Raw genomic sequence first — 15,282 nt, forward strand, 5'->3', positions numbered from 1 at the left:
GGGTTTTCTCAGAGATCTTCGGTTTCCTCCCACATTCCAAAAGACGCACAGGTTTGTAGGTTAATTGGCTTGGGTTTGTATATACTTGTTATAAGTGTAAATTGTCCTCAGTGTGAGAGTGTGTGTGTGTGTGTGTGTGTGTGTGTGTGTGTGTGTGTGTGTGTGTGTGTGTGTGTGTGTGTGTGTGTGTGTGTGTGTGTGCTGTGTGTAGATAGCGTTAATGCATGGGGATCGCTGGTCGGTGTTGACTCAGTGGGCCGAAGGTCCCGTTTCTGCACTGTATGAACTAAACTAAACCGAAGAGAAAACCCACGCGGTCACAGGGAGAACTTACAAACGACAGTGCCAGATAAATTATCTCAATAACATTAGCTTCAACAGTCTTTTATGAAATTTAACACAAGTTGCATTAAACCATAGGAATTTATTTATGACAAAGCACATAAGAATATTTTAAAAATAAACAATACAAATATTAACAGTTAAATACAACAGAATGATATAAGGCCCGCTCACATCATATAAAATTTCACCAAATATTTCCACGCGAGTGTAAACGGTTTTGATTTGTGTCTGGTCCTCAAATAGCAAGCAGCTAAACCCGTACACTCTCGATCACTTGACGAGTCTTGTCACAGCTACCATTAATCACACAGGAACATTCTGAGCTTGCTCAGTCCATCGCGTGTGCGGGAAGGAACTGCAGATGCCGGTTTAAAACTGAAGATAGGGACAAAAAGCAGGAGTAACTCAGCGGGACAGGCAGCATCTCTGGAGAGAAGGAATGGGTGACGTTTTGGGCCGAAACCCTTCTTCAGACTCATTGTTAGCTGTTTCTTGGGTGAAAACGAGAAGCTGGTGCGACTTAAGTGGGGGAGGGATGGAGAGAGGGGGAATGTCGGGGTTACTTGAAGGTAGATAAATCAATATTAATTCCGCTGGGCAGTAAGCTGCCAATTGAGTCACAGATGCCAATAGACTAGAGCAGGATTTGATCTTTAGCCTGCCTGAGATCCATATCGCTTAATGTTCCCACAAAGACCGGACTTTGATCGGATTTTATCTTGCACTATAAATTCTCTTGATCCTGTATCAACATTGTGGACGGTTCAATTGTAATCATGTACAGTCTTTCCACTGACTGGATAGCACATGACAAAAACAAATAAAAAATGTTTCACTGTACCTTGATAATAAACTAAACTCAACTAAAAAAAAAAAAAAAAAAATCACCACACTAGAGGTGCAGGGAACTCTATCCTCAGCTACTTTATGGCAGGCAGATGTCTAGGTCAGTATTACACTCTGCATCAGGAAGTGCCTTCTCAGGAATGCCGGAGGTTGAGGGGACACCTGTAGAAGCAAATAAAACATGAACCGAGGAAACAATAAACAAGAAAGTTGTCGCGACACGTAACGCCTTTGAATCACAGACAGGGCAGACGGACAAAACCGTTGTTCCTCAGGTTAGAAATATCAAAGACTCAATGGGCTTAGCTGTACGGTGACAGAGGCAACGTTTAAAGGAGATGTTGGTGGCAAGTTTCTGTTTATATACTAAGACTGGAACACACTCAGGGAAGGTGAAAAGATATTTGGGCAGGTACATGGATAGGAAAGCTTTTGCGGGATCTGGCCCAGGTGGGACTAGCGTAGATGGGGTAGCTAGGTCAGCATGGGCAAGTCAGGCCATAGGGCCTTTTCCTGTGCTGCATTGACAATGGTTCTTAGGTTGGAAGCAGACACAATAGTGATGTTTAAGAAGCGTTTAGATAGGTACAGGGATATGCAGGGAATGGTGGGATATGGATCACGTGCAGGCAGGGAGATTCGTTCAACTCGGCATCGTGTTTGCATGGACATCGCGGGCCGAAGGGCCTGTTCCTGTGCTGTGTTCAGCGTTCCGTGTAGTCCAGTGACACATCAAGGACCTCTTGGGAAAACACGTGGAAATAAACATAGGTGAGCGACCACAGGTTTGGTCAAGTGTTGCAGCTTCACATTACTCCAGGACTGGGCACTGTTCCGAAGGTTATGGCCAGATCCAGTTTCCGGGAAGGCATTCACGACCATCTGTGCAGCATTCCTTGCTGCCTCGACTCGGCCACCCCCCGCTGGCGTAGCTTCCTGAGGGTGGCGGGAGAGAGACAGGGCATTATTTGTTGCTTGAAGTCCCAGAATCTGTCATCGCCGTCAGCCTGTGGGCTCTCGAGCTCTGCGTAGGTGGGTTCAGACGAGGTGAAGGAGAACCTGGTGTCGTCACTGTATCTGTTAGACGACTTCTCTGTGGGAGAAAGTTTAGACGTTAAACACTGCCGGGCAGCTTCACTCAGCACATTAGACTTTAGAGAGACAGCGCAGAGAAACAGGCCCTTCGACCCACCAAGTCCGCACCAGCCATCGATCACCCCACACTTTCCTACACACTAGGGACAATTTTACAACTACCAAAGTCAATTCGAGAGCAAAATCTGTACGTCTTTGGGGTGTGGGAGGAAACCAGAGCACCCGGAGCAAACCCACACGGTCACGGGGAGAAAGGACAAACTCCGTACAGACAGCCTCCGTAGTCAGGATCGAACCCTGGTCTCTGGCGCTGTGAGGCAGCGACTCTACCACCGCACCACTTCATTCAGCGAGCGGATTAATTGATATTGGTGAACGTTAACAGCAGTGAGATGTGGGCCCTGCCCTCTTCTCATTGTTACCATTGTGCAGGAGCTACAGAAGCCCCACACCACCAGGTTCAGGAAGCATCAGTTCATCAACTGACCTGCACAATAGAACACTCAGGCCGACCCGTGCACTACCATCAACTTGGTCTCTAATTGTGCATTTTTGCACAAAGCTCTTATTTTGTGTTCCATAGAACATGGAACAGTGCAGCACAGGAGCAGGTCCTTCAGCCACAATGTCAGCTCTGAACATGATGTCATGCCCAACTCTTATAGGCCTCCATAAATTCACAACTCTGGGTGAAAATGTTTTTTCTCACCTCAGTCTTAAATGACCTCCCCTTTATTCTAAGACTATGGCCCCTGGTTCTGGACTCGCCCAGTCATAGTGCGATACAGCATGGAAACAGGCCCTTCGGCCCAACTCACCCACGATGTCCCAGCTGCCCTTGACCCACTTGCCTGCGCTTGGTCCATATCCCTCCAAACCCGACCTATCCATGTATCCTGTCCAACTGTTTCTTAAATGTTGGGATAGTCCCAGCCTCATCTGGCAGCTTGTTCCATACACCCACTTTTTTGTGAAAAAGTTACCGCTTGGTTTCCTATTAAATCTTTTCCCCTTCACCTTGACCCTATGTTCCCTGGTACTCGATTCCCCTATAGGTAAAAGACTGTATCTACCAGATCTATTCCTCTCATGATTTTGTATACCTCTATAAGATCTCACCTCATCCCCCTACACTCCATGGAATAGAGACCCAGCCTACTCAACCTCTCCCTTTATTTAGCTCATACCCTCTAGTCCTGGAAACATCCTCATTCACCAGAGATGAACATGCCCCAAAAGTTCAAGATATGCCCCAAAAGTATACTTTCACCTTGGGAAGCATGAAGGACTTGTTTGGATACTGATGACAGAAACCTCTCTCCCTTCTTCATTCATCCTCTCCTTAATTTCACCAGTGAAAACATCAGACACACACCAAGTCACCATCAGCTCATTCTCTGAGCGTTCGAGAGGATGGGCCGTGCAACGAACATTCACAAAACGAAGCTACTCTGCCAAACAGCCGCGAACCTGCAACACCACCCACCAACCACAAAGGTCCAAGACAAGACTGGGGAAGTTTGGTTTAGAGGGGATTGCGTTAAGGTTCGAGAGAGGGGCAAAGTTCAAAGGAGATGTGCAGAACAATATTTTTTTTTTTTTTTTTTTTTACATAGAGTGGTGGGGGCCTGGAACGCACTGCGGGTGGTGGTGGAGGCAGATTCAAACTTGGTATTTAAGAAGCTTTTAGACAGGGACACGGATATGCAGGGAATGGAGGGATATGGATCACATGCAGGCAGGAAAATAGCAACATAGCAACACGATCGGCATGAGCACTGTGGGCCAAAGAGCCTGTTCCTGTGCTGCACTGTTCTATTGTGCATAGACTGTGCCATTGTGCATACACTGTGGTCTATGTTCTATACAAGCAAGCAAGAAGTCATTGTCCTATCTGGGACACATGACAATAAACTCTCGTGACTTGACACACTGTCCATTGACTGTGGTCTACGTTCTCAGTATTGTGGATGACTCATGGAAGGTGTATATGGAGGAGACAGCTTTGGGATGGCAGTGTGCTCCTTCCACTGTTCACACATCTTCCCAATGAAGGAATTGGAGGGTTTCAGAGAAAATACAACAACAGGCGCCATGACAGGAAGCCAAAAACATAAGACCTAGAAAGCCCCATGATTACCCGCTGAAAATATTAAATGCTTCACATACTCAGACTGGGTGTACACTTGTTGGGAAATGACTTCTCCGAAAGGTGGTTCTACATAAAGTCGTCACCTCCCTTGGGGTTAATATTTACACAGAGTAATCCAGAGACCATCCTGGTGCTCCGAGTTTAGTTCAACCCAGTCAGGGCTTCAGGTGAGAAGCATCGATGCAGCTGGGGACAAGGTTACCGAGAAGGGAGGAGTCGACACTTTGTCAGGGATCGGTTTCTAAATCTTCCCTGGGTTGGCTTTTAGATCCGGCCAACTTGAACTTGGAGCACTGTCTGGGCTTTAGTGTATGTTGTTTTATAAGAATCAGACAGAGACGCAGACAGCTCTTCGTCCCAACACATTCATGCCAACCAAGGTGCCCCATCTAAACCAGTCCCATTTTCCCGCATTTGGCCCATATCCCTCTAAACCTTTCCTATCCATGTAAACCATATAACAATTACAGTACGGAAACAGGCCATCTCGGCCCTACAAGTCCATGCCGAACAACTTTTTTTCCCTTAGTCCCACCTGCCTGCACTCATACCATAACCCTCCATTCTCTTCTCATCCATATGCCTATCCAATTTATTTTTAAATGATACCAACGAACCTGCCTCCACCACTTCCACTGGAAGCTCATTCCACACCGCTACCACTCTCTGAGTAAAGAAGTTCCCCCTCATATTACCCCTAAACTTCTGTCCCTTAATTCTGAAGTGATGTCCTCTTGTTTGAATCTTCCCTATTCTCAAAGGGAAAAGCTTGTCCCCATCAACTCTGTCTATCCCTCTCATCATTTTAAAGACCTCTATCAAGTCCCCCCTTAACCTTCTGCGCTCCAGAGAATAAAGACCTAACTTGTTCAACCTATCTCCGTAACTTAGTTTGTTGAAACCCAGGCAACATTCTAGTAAATCTCCTCTGTACTCTCTCTATTTTGTTGACATCCTTCCTATAATTGGGCGACCAAAATTGTACACCATACTCCAGATTTGGTCTCACCAATGCCTTGTACAATTTTAACATTACATCCCAGCTTCTATACTCAATGCTCTGATTTATAAAGGCTAGCATACCAAAAGCTTTCTTTACCACCCTATCTATACAAGATTCCACCTTCAAGGAACCCGTTCGTATCCAGTCACAAGGGCAATTTGTAAAGGTGGCTTAATTACCCATTTGTTTTCTTGAGTTCCAACATGTGGGATAAACTGGCAGTGGAGCACATTACAGAGAAAATCATTAACGTTTTTACTGGGGGGGGGGGGAAGTTGCACTGGTATCTCTTGCCTCTTTCCTGTTACTGGTTACTGTGGATCACATATCGCACCCCACCTTTTGTCAACAATGATGCAGTCTTGTCAATGAATACGGAAGAAGGTGCCAGATCTAAATATTCACCCATCTGTGAGATGCTGCCTGGCCTGCTGAGTTACTCCGGCACTGTGTACTTTTTTTGTAAAACAGTATCTGCAGTTCCTCGTTTCTCAATCAATACTATGTTCTCCCCATGACCACGTGGGTTTTCTCCAAGATCTTCGGTTTCCTCCCACACGACAAAGACGCATGTACAGGTTTGTAGGTTATTTGGCTTGGCGTATGTGTAAATTGTCCCGAGTGTGTGTAGGATCACGTTAATGTGCGGGGACCACTGGTCGGCGCGGACTCGATGGGCCGAAGGGCCCGTTTCCACGCTGTATCTCTAAATTTAACTGATTCCAACACATAGAGGTCAGCAAACTCAGACACTACAGGTAGCGTGGGGTGTATCGAATCATTACCAGTATCCACAACTGGCTGAATCTGGATCAAGAGCATCAGCTGGGTTTGGTCTTCAACAATAAGGTAGACTTAGCCCTGAGCAAGTGCTGGAGGGTCAGATCCATATGAAGGAACTAACTGATCACTGGGGATCAAGCTTGGATCATTGGGATTCATTAAACCTTTGCCACACCCACTACTGGTGAATTATCACTGCAAGCAAAATCGCGATTTGATAACACTGAATATTATTCACCTTCTCTGTAGCTATCTAAAACTTCCATAATTGCAAAATATTCAGAGGTGTCATCTGGAAAAAGGAGAGAAAAACAATGCTAAGTCTCTTTCTTATTCAAATTCAACTACAAATACTCATTTCAATATCATGTCAATGCTGGCTTCTTCCTTGTATGAACAGTAAGTGATCACACATGCACGCAGTACATCCCGCAGTCTAATTCCCCGAGCAAATCCCACAATAAATAGAAGCCTGTGAATTATCACTCAAGTGGGATTAACCATAAATATCTGGGTTGAATTATTTAATCCGTTATTTCAAAGTTAACTTTTTTTTTTTTTTTTTTTTAAAGTTCATATTTTCAGGATTAAACTCATTGAGCTGCACAGCACGGAAACAGGCCCTTCAGCCCACCTTGTCCATGCCGACCAACTGCGCGTCCCATTTGCCTGCATGTGGCCCATCTTCCTATCAATTGCATCTGCCCAAAGGGTTTATTAAAGAGGTTCTGTGCATGATTAGAGGCACAGAATGATGGAGCATGAAAACAGGCCCTTTGGCCCATCAATTCAGTACTGAACATCAACCCACCATTCATACTAAGCCTCCATATTTCTATCAATGCCCTTAACGTTCCACCAATCAACGTCAACACGGATGGTCAATTATCGTACCAAGCCGTTCATCTTCGGTACGGTGGTAACTTAGAAGGGACATTTTGAGGAAAGTATCAATCTTTCCAATGTATGACCAACTTAGAAAGCTACCACCACTGAAGAAGGGTCTCGACCTGAAACATCACCCATTCCTCTATCTGAAGATGCCGCATGTCCCATTGGGTTACTCCAGCATTTCGTGCCCTTCAGGGGTAGATCTTGCTCCCCGATGCCAGCACTAATACCCGCCTGGATTTAGAGTTATGCCCACATTGGCATCAGCGTCTAGGGTCCACCCCTCCTGACCAGCAGCCCCCAAGCTCTTCTCCACTCCAGAGGACACTGGATCTTCCACCTATCTCCCAGCTCTCGGTTTGGAAAACTGTCCATTGTTAGACCTAGCCCGAGGAATCCATCTTGCGTTAATCTTGGGGAAAGTTCGGCAGCCCCTATTTACCTAATGGTGGGAATCCATCAGCTCCTGAGGACAGGCAAGTAGTTATGCTTTATTATTTATTTATTAGTTTCAATGATTCCGGGGTTATGAGGATAAGGCAGGAGCATGGGGCTGAGGGAAAGGTAGATCAGTCATGATTGAATGGCGGAGTAGACTTGATGGGCCAAACGGTCTCAATTGGTTCCTTTTTAACCATTTGGATGGTGTTTTTTTTTAATCTTATCAGATATAAAAGAGTAATATTTAGTTGGTTTAAATAAATAAATCAATGATATTAAAAATGGCAAAATCACCATAATTTGGAACTAAATATTCAGCAATTTCAAAAGCTCCTCCTACACTATTTTTTGTTTTTATAGCGTGCAAACAGGCCATTCGGCCAACCAAGTCCATGCTAGCCAATGATCACCCCGTACTCCAGTTCTATCTTAGGGACAATTTACAGAAGCCGTTTAACCTGCAAACCTGTGCATTTTTGGGATGTGGGAGGAAACCGGAGCACCTGGAGAAAACACATATGCGGAGGTAAGGTGTGAAAACGACAAGTCAGAACAGACAATGATAAGGAAGTGTAGAATGATTCATTGTTAGCTGAGGGGGAAGTGAAAACATGGCACAAAATCAGCAAAATTAATCAGGATGGTTAAACTAGTTGGATAACTAGGTGGGGTGGGGTGGGGGAGAAGGAGAGAGAGGGAACAAACAGTTTTACATTTCCTTATCATCTGCTTTGCTCTGTCGTTTTCACACCTTACCTTTCCATATCACTAGACTCACTCTTCCCCGACTCCCAGTCTAAAGAAGGGTCTTGACCCGACACGTCACCCATTCCTTCTCTCCAGAGATGCTGCCTGCCCCGCTGAGTTACTCCAGCATTGTGTGTCTATGTTCAGTGTAAACCAACATGTGTAGTTCTTTCCTACATATTCCATTGGAGAGAGCCACAATACCTGACCAAATCAATATCCCATTGGACAGATCATTAGTATAGATCAACCAATGGATCAATAGATCTAATGGATCAATAGATCCATTGGATATCCCATCCCATTGGAGAAATCATTAGTACATGACCAAATGGGTATCCCATTCTATTGGACAGAACCACGGGACCTGACCAATTGGAACTCCCATCCCAGAACCTTGCTGTTTGGTCAAGTTCAGATCCCTAGCCCATTGGTCAAAACATCATGATCCAGTCTATTGGAAGACGCACCTTACGGCAAAATTATTCATCACTTTTTAAGGGGGTTTTGTACCTTTGGAGCAATGGACAGGAAACTCAGAACTTCCTTCCCTGGATACTTCCTGCAAAAGACAAGGGATGTTTCAGAACAGCGTTGAATAAACAGTGCTTTAAATAATCAACATGATTGTGTCTACAAGCCTCTCGTTCAGAAGATATTTACTAACATAGAAGCAGAAACGTTGGACCCATCGTTTATTCATTCCTCGTGCACACATCATACATAACTCATTTCATCCACATTTCGCTGCAAATTTACCAGAAAACCTTCCCATGGAAACTGGACCAGACATATCCAAGGCGTAGGAAGGAACTGCAGATGCTGGTTTACACCGAAGATAGACACAAAATGCTGGAGTAACTCAGCAGAACAGGCAGCATCTCTGGATAGTAGGAATGGGTGACGTTTCGGGTCAAGACCCTTCTTCAGACTCTGAAGAAGGGTCTTGACCCGAAACGTCACCCAAAGGAGACTCTGAAGGGTTACCTCCTGAAACGTCATCTATTCCTTCTCTCCAGAGAAGCTGCCCGTCCCGCTGAGTTACTCCAGCATTTTGTGTCATGTCCAAGGTGTAATTCATTCTAGCACAATGGCTGTCTTCCTGATCATTTTCAAATTAAATTGTTGTCATTTAAACATTCAGGATGGACCACTAAGCTAATCTCACCAAAGGGACTTGGTGTGATAATGCTCAACTTATAACCTGAATTTATAATCAGAGTACAGGCGGCTCATCGGTAGAGTTGCTGCCTTACAGCACCAGAGGCCCGGTTTAGATCCTGACTACGGGTGCTGCCTGTACGGAGTTTGTACGCTCTTCCCATGAGCTGCGTGGGTTTTCTCAGGGTGCTCCAGTGTTCTTCCCGCATTCCAAAAGACGTACAGGTTTGTAGGTTTGGATGAAGCGGAAATTGTCCCTAGTGTGTAGGATAGTGTTAATGTGTGTGGATCACTGGTTGGCGTGGACTCGGTGGATCGAAGAGCCTGTTTGTGCGGTGTATCTCTAAACTAAACTAAGCTAAAGTAAAACGAGGAGAAGTGGCTCGACCCGAAACGTCACCCATTCCTTCTCTCCAGAGATGCTGCCTGTCCTGCTGAGTTACCCCAGCATCTTGGTTCCCTCTTTGAAAACAAGGGGCATGACAGCATTGAAATGTAATTGAGGTTTTCCCCTGAGGTTTCATAGTTTTGGCTGCAGACTCCACTGCCATTGTTTACATTTGCTGCATTTTTGCTTCAGGTATTCCCCGGCAAGGATTGCAGCAGCTCTGTGAAACGCACCACAGTGCGAGACCTTGTTGCCAGCCTCTGGACACTTGGAGGCTTCACCCCACAGTTGCTCGATGGCGTTTGTGGCTCAGGGTCCCTCATGGGAAGGAAGGGTGTCCACTCACATCTCACTCACTTTCCCCATCATCTTTCCTCAAACCCCAAGTGCAGTCGCCATGGCAATCAGATTACAGCAACAGACAGGAGCTCTTGTGCATGGAAGCCCAGAGGACATAGGTTTAAGGTGAGAGGGGAAAAGATTTAATAGTAATCTGAAGGATAATGTTTTCACACATAGGGCGGTGGGTGGATGGAACAAGCTGCCAGAGGAGGTAGTTGAGGCTGGGACTATCCCAACTTTTAAGAAACGGTTAGGCAGGTTCATGGACAAGACAGGTTTGAAGGGATACGGACCAAATGCGGGCAGGTGGGACTAGTGTAGATGGAACACGTTGGCCAGTGTGGGCAAGGTGGGCCGAAGGGCCAGTTTCCACGCTGTATCACTCTGTGACTCCAAGTGTGAGACCCGGTTACTGCTGGAAACATTAAACTCAGCACTGGAACTAATGGAGAGAGAAAAAAAAAATGAAGACCATCCAATGTGTTGTCCACTGGGATTGTTGCTAGTCTCGTGCTTTCCATGCTGCTGTTTGCAGCCTCCATTTACCTTATCACAAAAAACGGTGAACTCTTAATCCTAGGTAATGAGTGGTCAATGGACCAGTGGGTCAAACTTAGCCCTGCAATGGACAATGCAGGGAACAGGCGAGTGTTCAAATAGCAACATTGGTTAAAGAGGGACTTTGAGGAGGAAACAGGAGGCGATATTTTAGAGATACAGCGTGGAAACTGAGTCTGCGCCAACCAGCAACCACCCAGTACACTAGTTCTATTCTACACAAACTGGGGACAATTTACAGAAGCCAATTAATCTGCATGTCTTTGGAATGTGGGAGGAATCCCATGTGGTCACGGGGAGAACATGCAAACTCCATACACACAGCACTTGCAGTCAGGATCGAACCCGGTCTCTGGTGCTAGAAGGCAGCAACACCACCGCTGCGCCACATTTGTATGCAATGATTTAGCCGATTTGATCTCAATGGCTGCATTGGCAACCGTCAACGTGACTGTCCGCATGATACTCACATCCCTCATCCAGAAGAGGTCCGGGAGAGGCACTGACTGATACTTGAAAGAATGGTAGGGTTCAGCATACATAGGAGATAGGGGATCACAGGAGGGCTCCCCATTCACGTGTGCATAGGAGCTGCTTTCTGATCCAGAACCCGATGGCAGAGATGGTCTAGACTCTGCTGATGTTCGCCTGTTGCTCCAATGGTCCGTACTCGATAAATCACCTTGTTTGAAAGTCTACAAATAAAAAGAAAAATAATACCTTGAGTATTTTGTTCTACAATTTTATAGTCAGACAGCATGGAAACAGGCCCACCTTGCCCACACTGACCAGCATGTCACATCTATACTTGTCCCATCTGGATATCTAAAGTTAAAAGTTAAAAAAGGATTTACCAGAGACTTCAGTCTATTGCGGAATTAAGTGGTTAATAACCAGCCATACACTAAATTGCCTGAAGAACAACAATGCATTGGCTATGAGAAGTTTATACCATTAAGCCACCTGCTAATTCAAGTATGATGTATGAATTTGTGTTGTGTTAGCAAACCTCAAACTTTGCAGATGACTAAACCATTTCCTGTCATCCTTTAACCAGGGATGGTTCACATATTTATGGCTGAGTGCATTGATGGGCGAGATTAGAATCGTGGGATGATTAAAGTTATCTATTGTTGGCTGGAGGAAATGCATCAACCTCACATCACATGAAGAGTCAGACTCCGAGTCATAGACTCACGGAGCTGTACACCACGGAAACAGGCTCTTCACTCCACCTTGTCCATGCCGGCCAATATAGCCTTCTGTGCTAGTAGAGATTGCCTACATTTGGTCCATATCCCTCTAAACCTGCCCTATCCATGTAATTGCCCAAAATGGCTTTTAAAAGTTTGCTTCTATAACTGGTGAATCTCTTCAGTGCCCTTTCCACTTAGGGACATCCTTGCTATAGCTGGAGGACCAGAACTGCACAGGGTAGCCCAAATGTTGTCTCACCAACGACTTGTCCCACTCCATTATAATATCCCATCTCTGTACTCAACACCCTGCCCAACGAAGGCAAGTGCGCCTAGCGGCTTCTTCACCATTCTGCCCATCTAACTCGTCACTTTTGGGGAACCATGCACCTGTATTCCTAAGATAGACACAAAATGCTGGAGTAACCCAGCAGGGCAGGCAGCATCTCTGGAGAGAAGGAATGGGTGACGTTTCGGGACGAGTCCCATTTATCCAGCATTCTGTCCATGTTGATCAGTTACTGGCGGCAGTATGCAGCTGAACCCAAACCGCATTGGTTACAACGTGTATCTGTCGGAAATGTACTTACAGCCGCAGCGGAGAGTCGTGCCGCAGATGGAGCTGACTCTTTGCTGGCGGCTGCGAAGGGCTTGGCGTACACTGGCGGTAACGGGGCAGCCTGCTGGCCAGCTCTCTGCGAGTAGCGGTCCCTCCTCAATGCACAGTTGGAGGAACTGGGCAGCTGTGACAAAGACAGGTCCTGATCGCACCCCCAGGCCGGTAAGCATGAAGAACTGTGTCGGATCACAGGCTGAAAGGCAAGAAAAGTATTCATTGTCCCTGTACGGATTTTGCAAAGAACTTTACTAGAGTTTTAGACTTTGACAATATGACGCTGGCAATCTGAAATAAAAACAGCACAAATACTCAGTGGGGCAGCAGTAGAGTTGCCGCCTACAGCACCGGAAACCTGTATTCGATCCCGGCTACGGGTGCTGTCTGCACTGAGTTTGTACTTTTCCCTCCCCGTGACCACGTGGGTTTTCTCCAGGTGCTCCAGTTTCCTCGCGCGCTCCAAAGGTTGATCGGTTTCAGAAAAGATTGTAAATTGTCCCCATAGTGTAGGATAGTGCTAGTGTACAGGGCGATGGCTGGTCAGCATGGACTCAGTGGGCCGAAGGGCTTGCTTCCACGCTGCACCTCGAAACTAAAACCAAACTAAATCAGCACTAATAGAAACATAAAAAATAGGTGCAGGAGGAGGCCATTTGGCCCTTCGAGCCAGCACTGCCATTCACTGTGATCATGACTGATCATCCACAATCAGTAACCTGTGCCTGCCTTCTCCCCATATCCCTCGATTCCGCTAGCCCCTACTGAGACTTTAAGAGCGCTCTCTGGTAATTTTGTCCAGTGCCGGACCACCAAATGCCAGAAAATCGGTGGTCAACCCACATCGTACTTAGTTCTCTGATATTTCAATCACTCCTATCTTCAAGGTCAAAGAAGCAATGTATAATTGACCAAGGCACAACTGAGACACTGGTGAAGCTTTGCTTACCTCTCGAAGCCAGAGGGGTTTTGCTGGTGGGGCTGGTTGTAGCTTAAATGGCATGTAGGGCTCGGCGTAGGTTGGAGGCAGGGGGTTGCTGAAACATTCACCGTCAGGTAAACCATGGTTAGCCGTGGTGTTGCCGAGTTGTGACGAGACACGAGATGGCCGGGAGATATCGGACCCCGACGTCCTATTGGTATTTTGTTCCCACTTCATTAAAGGATCCCTGGTGTCGATAGACTGTAATTAAAGATAGATTTGTGTTAACTCATTGGCCAAAATTATAATATTTCATAACAAAAAAAAATCACAGACATTAAGTTAATAAAATGTTATACAAGAATCATTGGAGCCACAAAGACAAAGAGATTCCAAAGGCGTGCATGTTTGCAGGTTAATTGAATTGAATAAATTTATTAGCCAAGTATGTATACATACAAGGAATTTGCCCTGGTGCTTCGCTCGCGAGTAACAACATTATATACAGCAGAAAATTAAAAATAAACATTATAATTTAAACATGTGAAGAATGAAATAAAATACCAGAGCACGAGGAGGCTACAGTCTTTCAGCTGTTGAGTAGAGCTACTGCTCGTGGAAAAAAGCTGTTTATATGTCTGGCTGCGGCAGCTTTGACCGTCCGGAGTTGCCTTCCAGAGGGAAGTGGTTCAAAGAGTTTGTGGGCAGGGCGAGAGTGGTCAGAGATGATCTTACCCGCTCGCTTCCGGGCCCTTGCAATGTACAGTTCATCAATGGAGGAGGGGGGGGTAAACCCTTGCAGTGTACAGTTCATTAATTGGCTTCTGTAATTTGTCCCTAATGTGTGTAGGATAGAACTAGTGTATGGGGCTCACTGGTCGGCATGGACTTGGTGGGCCGAAGGGTTTGTTTTGTTCCTTCCTTCACTCTCCCTCCCCCCTCCCTGGCAACTGAACCCATTCTATCACCGCAGTCCTGACCTACCGTCTACTTCATTGGAGGCCCTCGGACTATCTTTAATCGGGCTCCACCCTGCACTAAACGCTAGCCCTTAACCCTGTACACTTGTAATCACGTATAGCCTTTCCACTGACTAGATAGCATGCAACCAAAAGCTTTTCCCTGTACCTCAGTGTACATGACAATAATAAACCAACCCCTTCAACAATGTTAGCGTTGACCCTGAACTCACGTGTGGGCGGGTAAACGTGTCCACGGGAACGGCTGCCTCTGTCGTCTGAGCGGCAAATGGTTCTGCGTAGCCAAAGGAAAGGCGGTTTCCCGTCACGAGCAGCTCGTCCGATGCTGCGCTGGGCAAGGGTGGAGGCTGGGACAAAGCATGCAGCTTACGGCCCGCTGGCACCATAGAGGCTCCCCATGCCGGCAGAGGTGAAGACTTGTGCTTGTCTGCAAACTGAGCGAGAGCACAACATTACCAAACCATCGCAACACTCAAAGATAATCTGTGGAACTCTCTGCCACAGAAGAGCAGTGGAGGCCAATTCACTGGATGTTTGTCAAGAGAGATTTAGATATTGCTCTTAGGGCTAACAGAATCAAGGAATATGGGGAGAAAGCAGGAATGGGGTACTGAACCTGGATGATCAGCCATGATCATATTGAATGGCGGTGCTGGCTTGAAGAGCCAAATGGCCAACCTATGTGTCTATGTTGGTACAGTCGACATTGAGACACAAGGAACTGCAAATGTTGCAGGAAGGAAACTGCAGGTGCTGGTTTAATCCAAAGATAGACACAAAAAGCTGGAGTAACTCAGCGGGACAGGCAGCACCTCTGGA

At 46.2% G+C, this 15,282-nt stretch overlaps 1 protein-coding gene across 3 annotated transcripts in view; it reads right to left on the reverse strand.

Moving 5' to 3' along the window:
- Nucleotides 1-300: 300 nt before the first annotated feature.
- plekhn1 (pleckstrin homology domain containing, family N member 1) overlaps nucleotides 301-15,282 on the reverse strand; it is a 47,247-nt gene continuing 32,265 nt past the window's right edge. The window contains exons 12-18 of one of the 3 annotated variants that reach the window (XM_055659592.1): nucleotides 14,676-14,897; nucleotides 13,511-13,744; nucleotides 12,539-12,760; nucleotides 11,223-11,447; nucleotides 8,817-8,865; nucleotides 6,463-6,516; nucleotides 301-2,284 (exon numbers count right to left, since the gene is read on the reverse strand). In XM_055659592.1, coding sequence (XP_055515567.1) covers nucleotides 2,064-2,284; nucleotides 6,463-6,516; nucleotides 8,817-8,865; nucleotides 11,223-11,447; nucleotides 12,539-12,760; nucleotides 13,511-13,744; nucleotides 14,676-14,897 — 1,227 coding nt within the window. In that variant the 3' untranslated portion in view covers nucleotides 301-2,063. Of the gene's footprint in view, nucleotides 2,285-6,462; nucleotides 6,517-8,773; nucleotides 8,866-11,222; nucleotides 11,448-12,538; nucleotides 12,761-13,510; nucleotides 13,745-14,675; nucleotides 14,898-15,282 lie in introns of all 3 variants that reach the window. The other 2 variants (XR_008725912.1, XM_055659593.1) reach the window with 2 other exon arrangements.

Source organism: Leucoraja erinacea, chromosome 30, assembly GCF_028641065.1.
Source record: "Leucoraja erinacea ecotype New England chromosome 30, Leri_hhj_1, whole genome shotgun sequence".
Classification (NCBI taxonomy): domain Eukaryota; kingdom Metazoa; phylum Chordata; class Chondrichthyes; order Rajiformes; family Rajidae; genus Leucoraja; species Leucoraja erinaceus.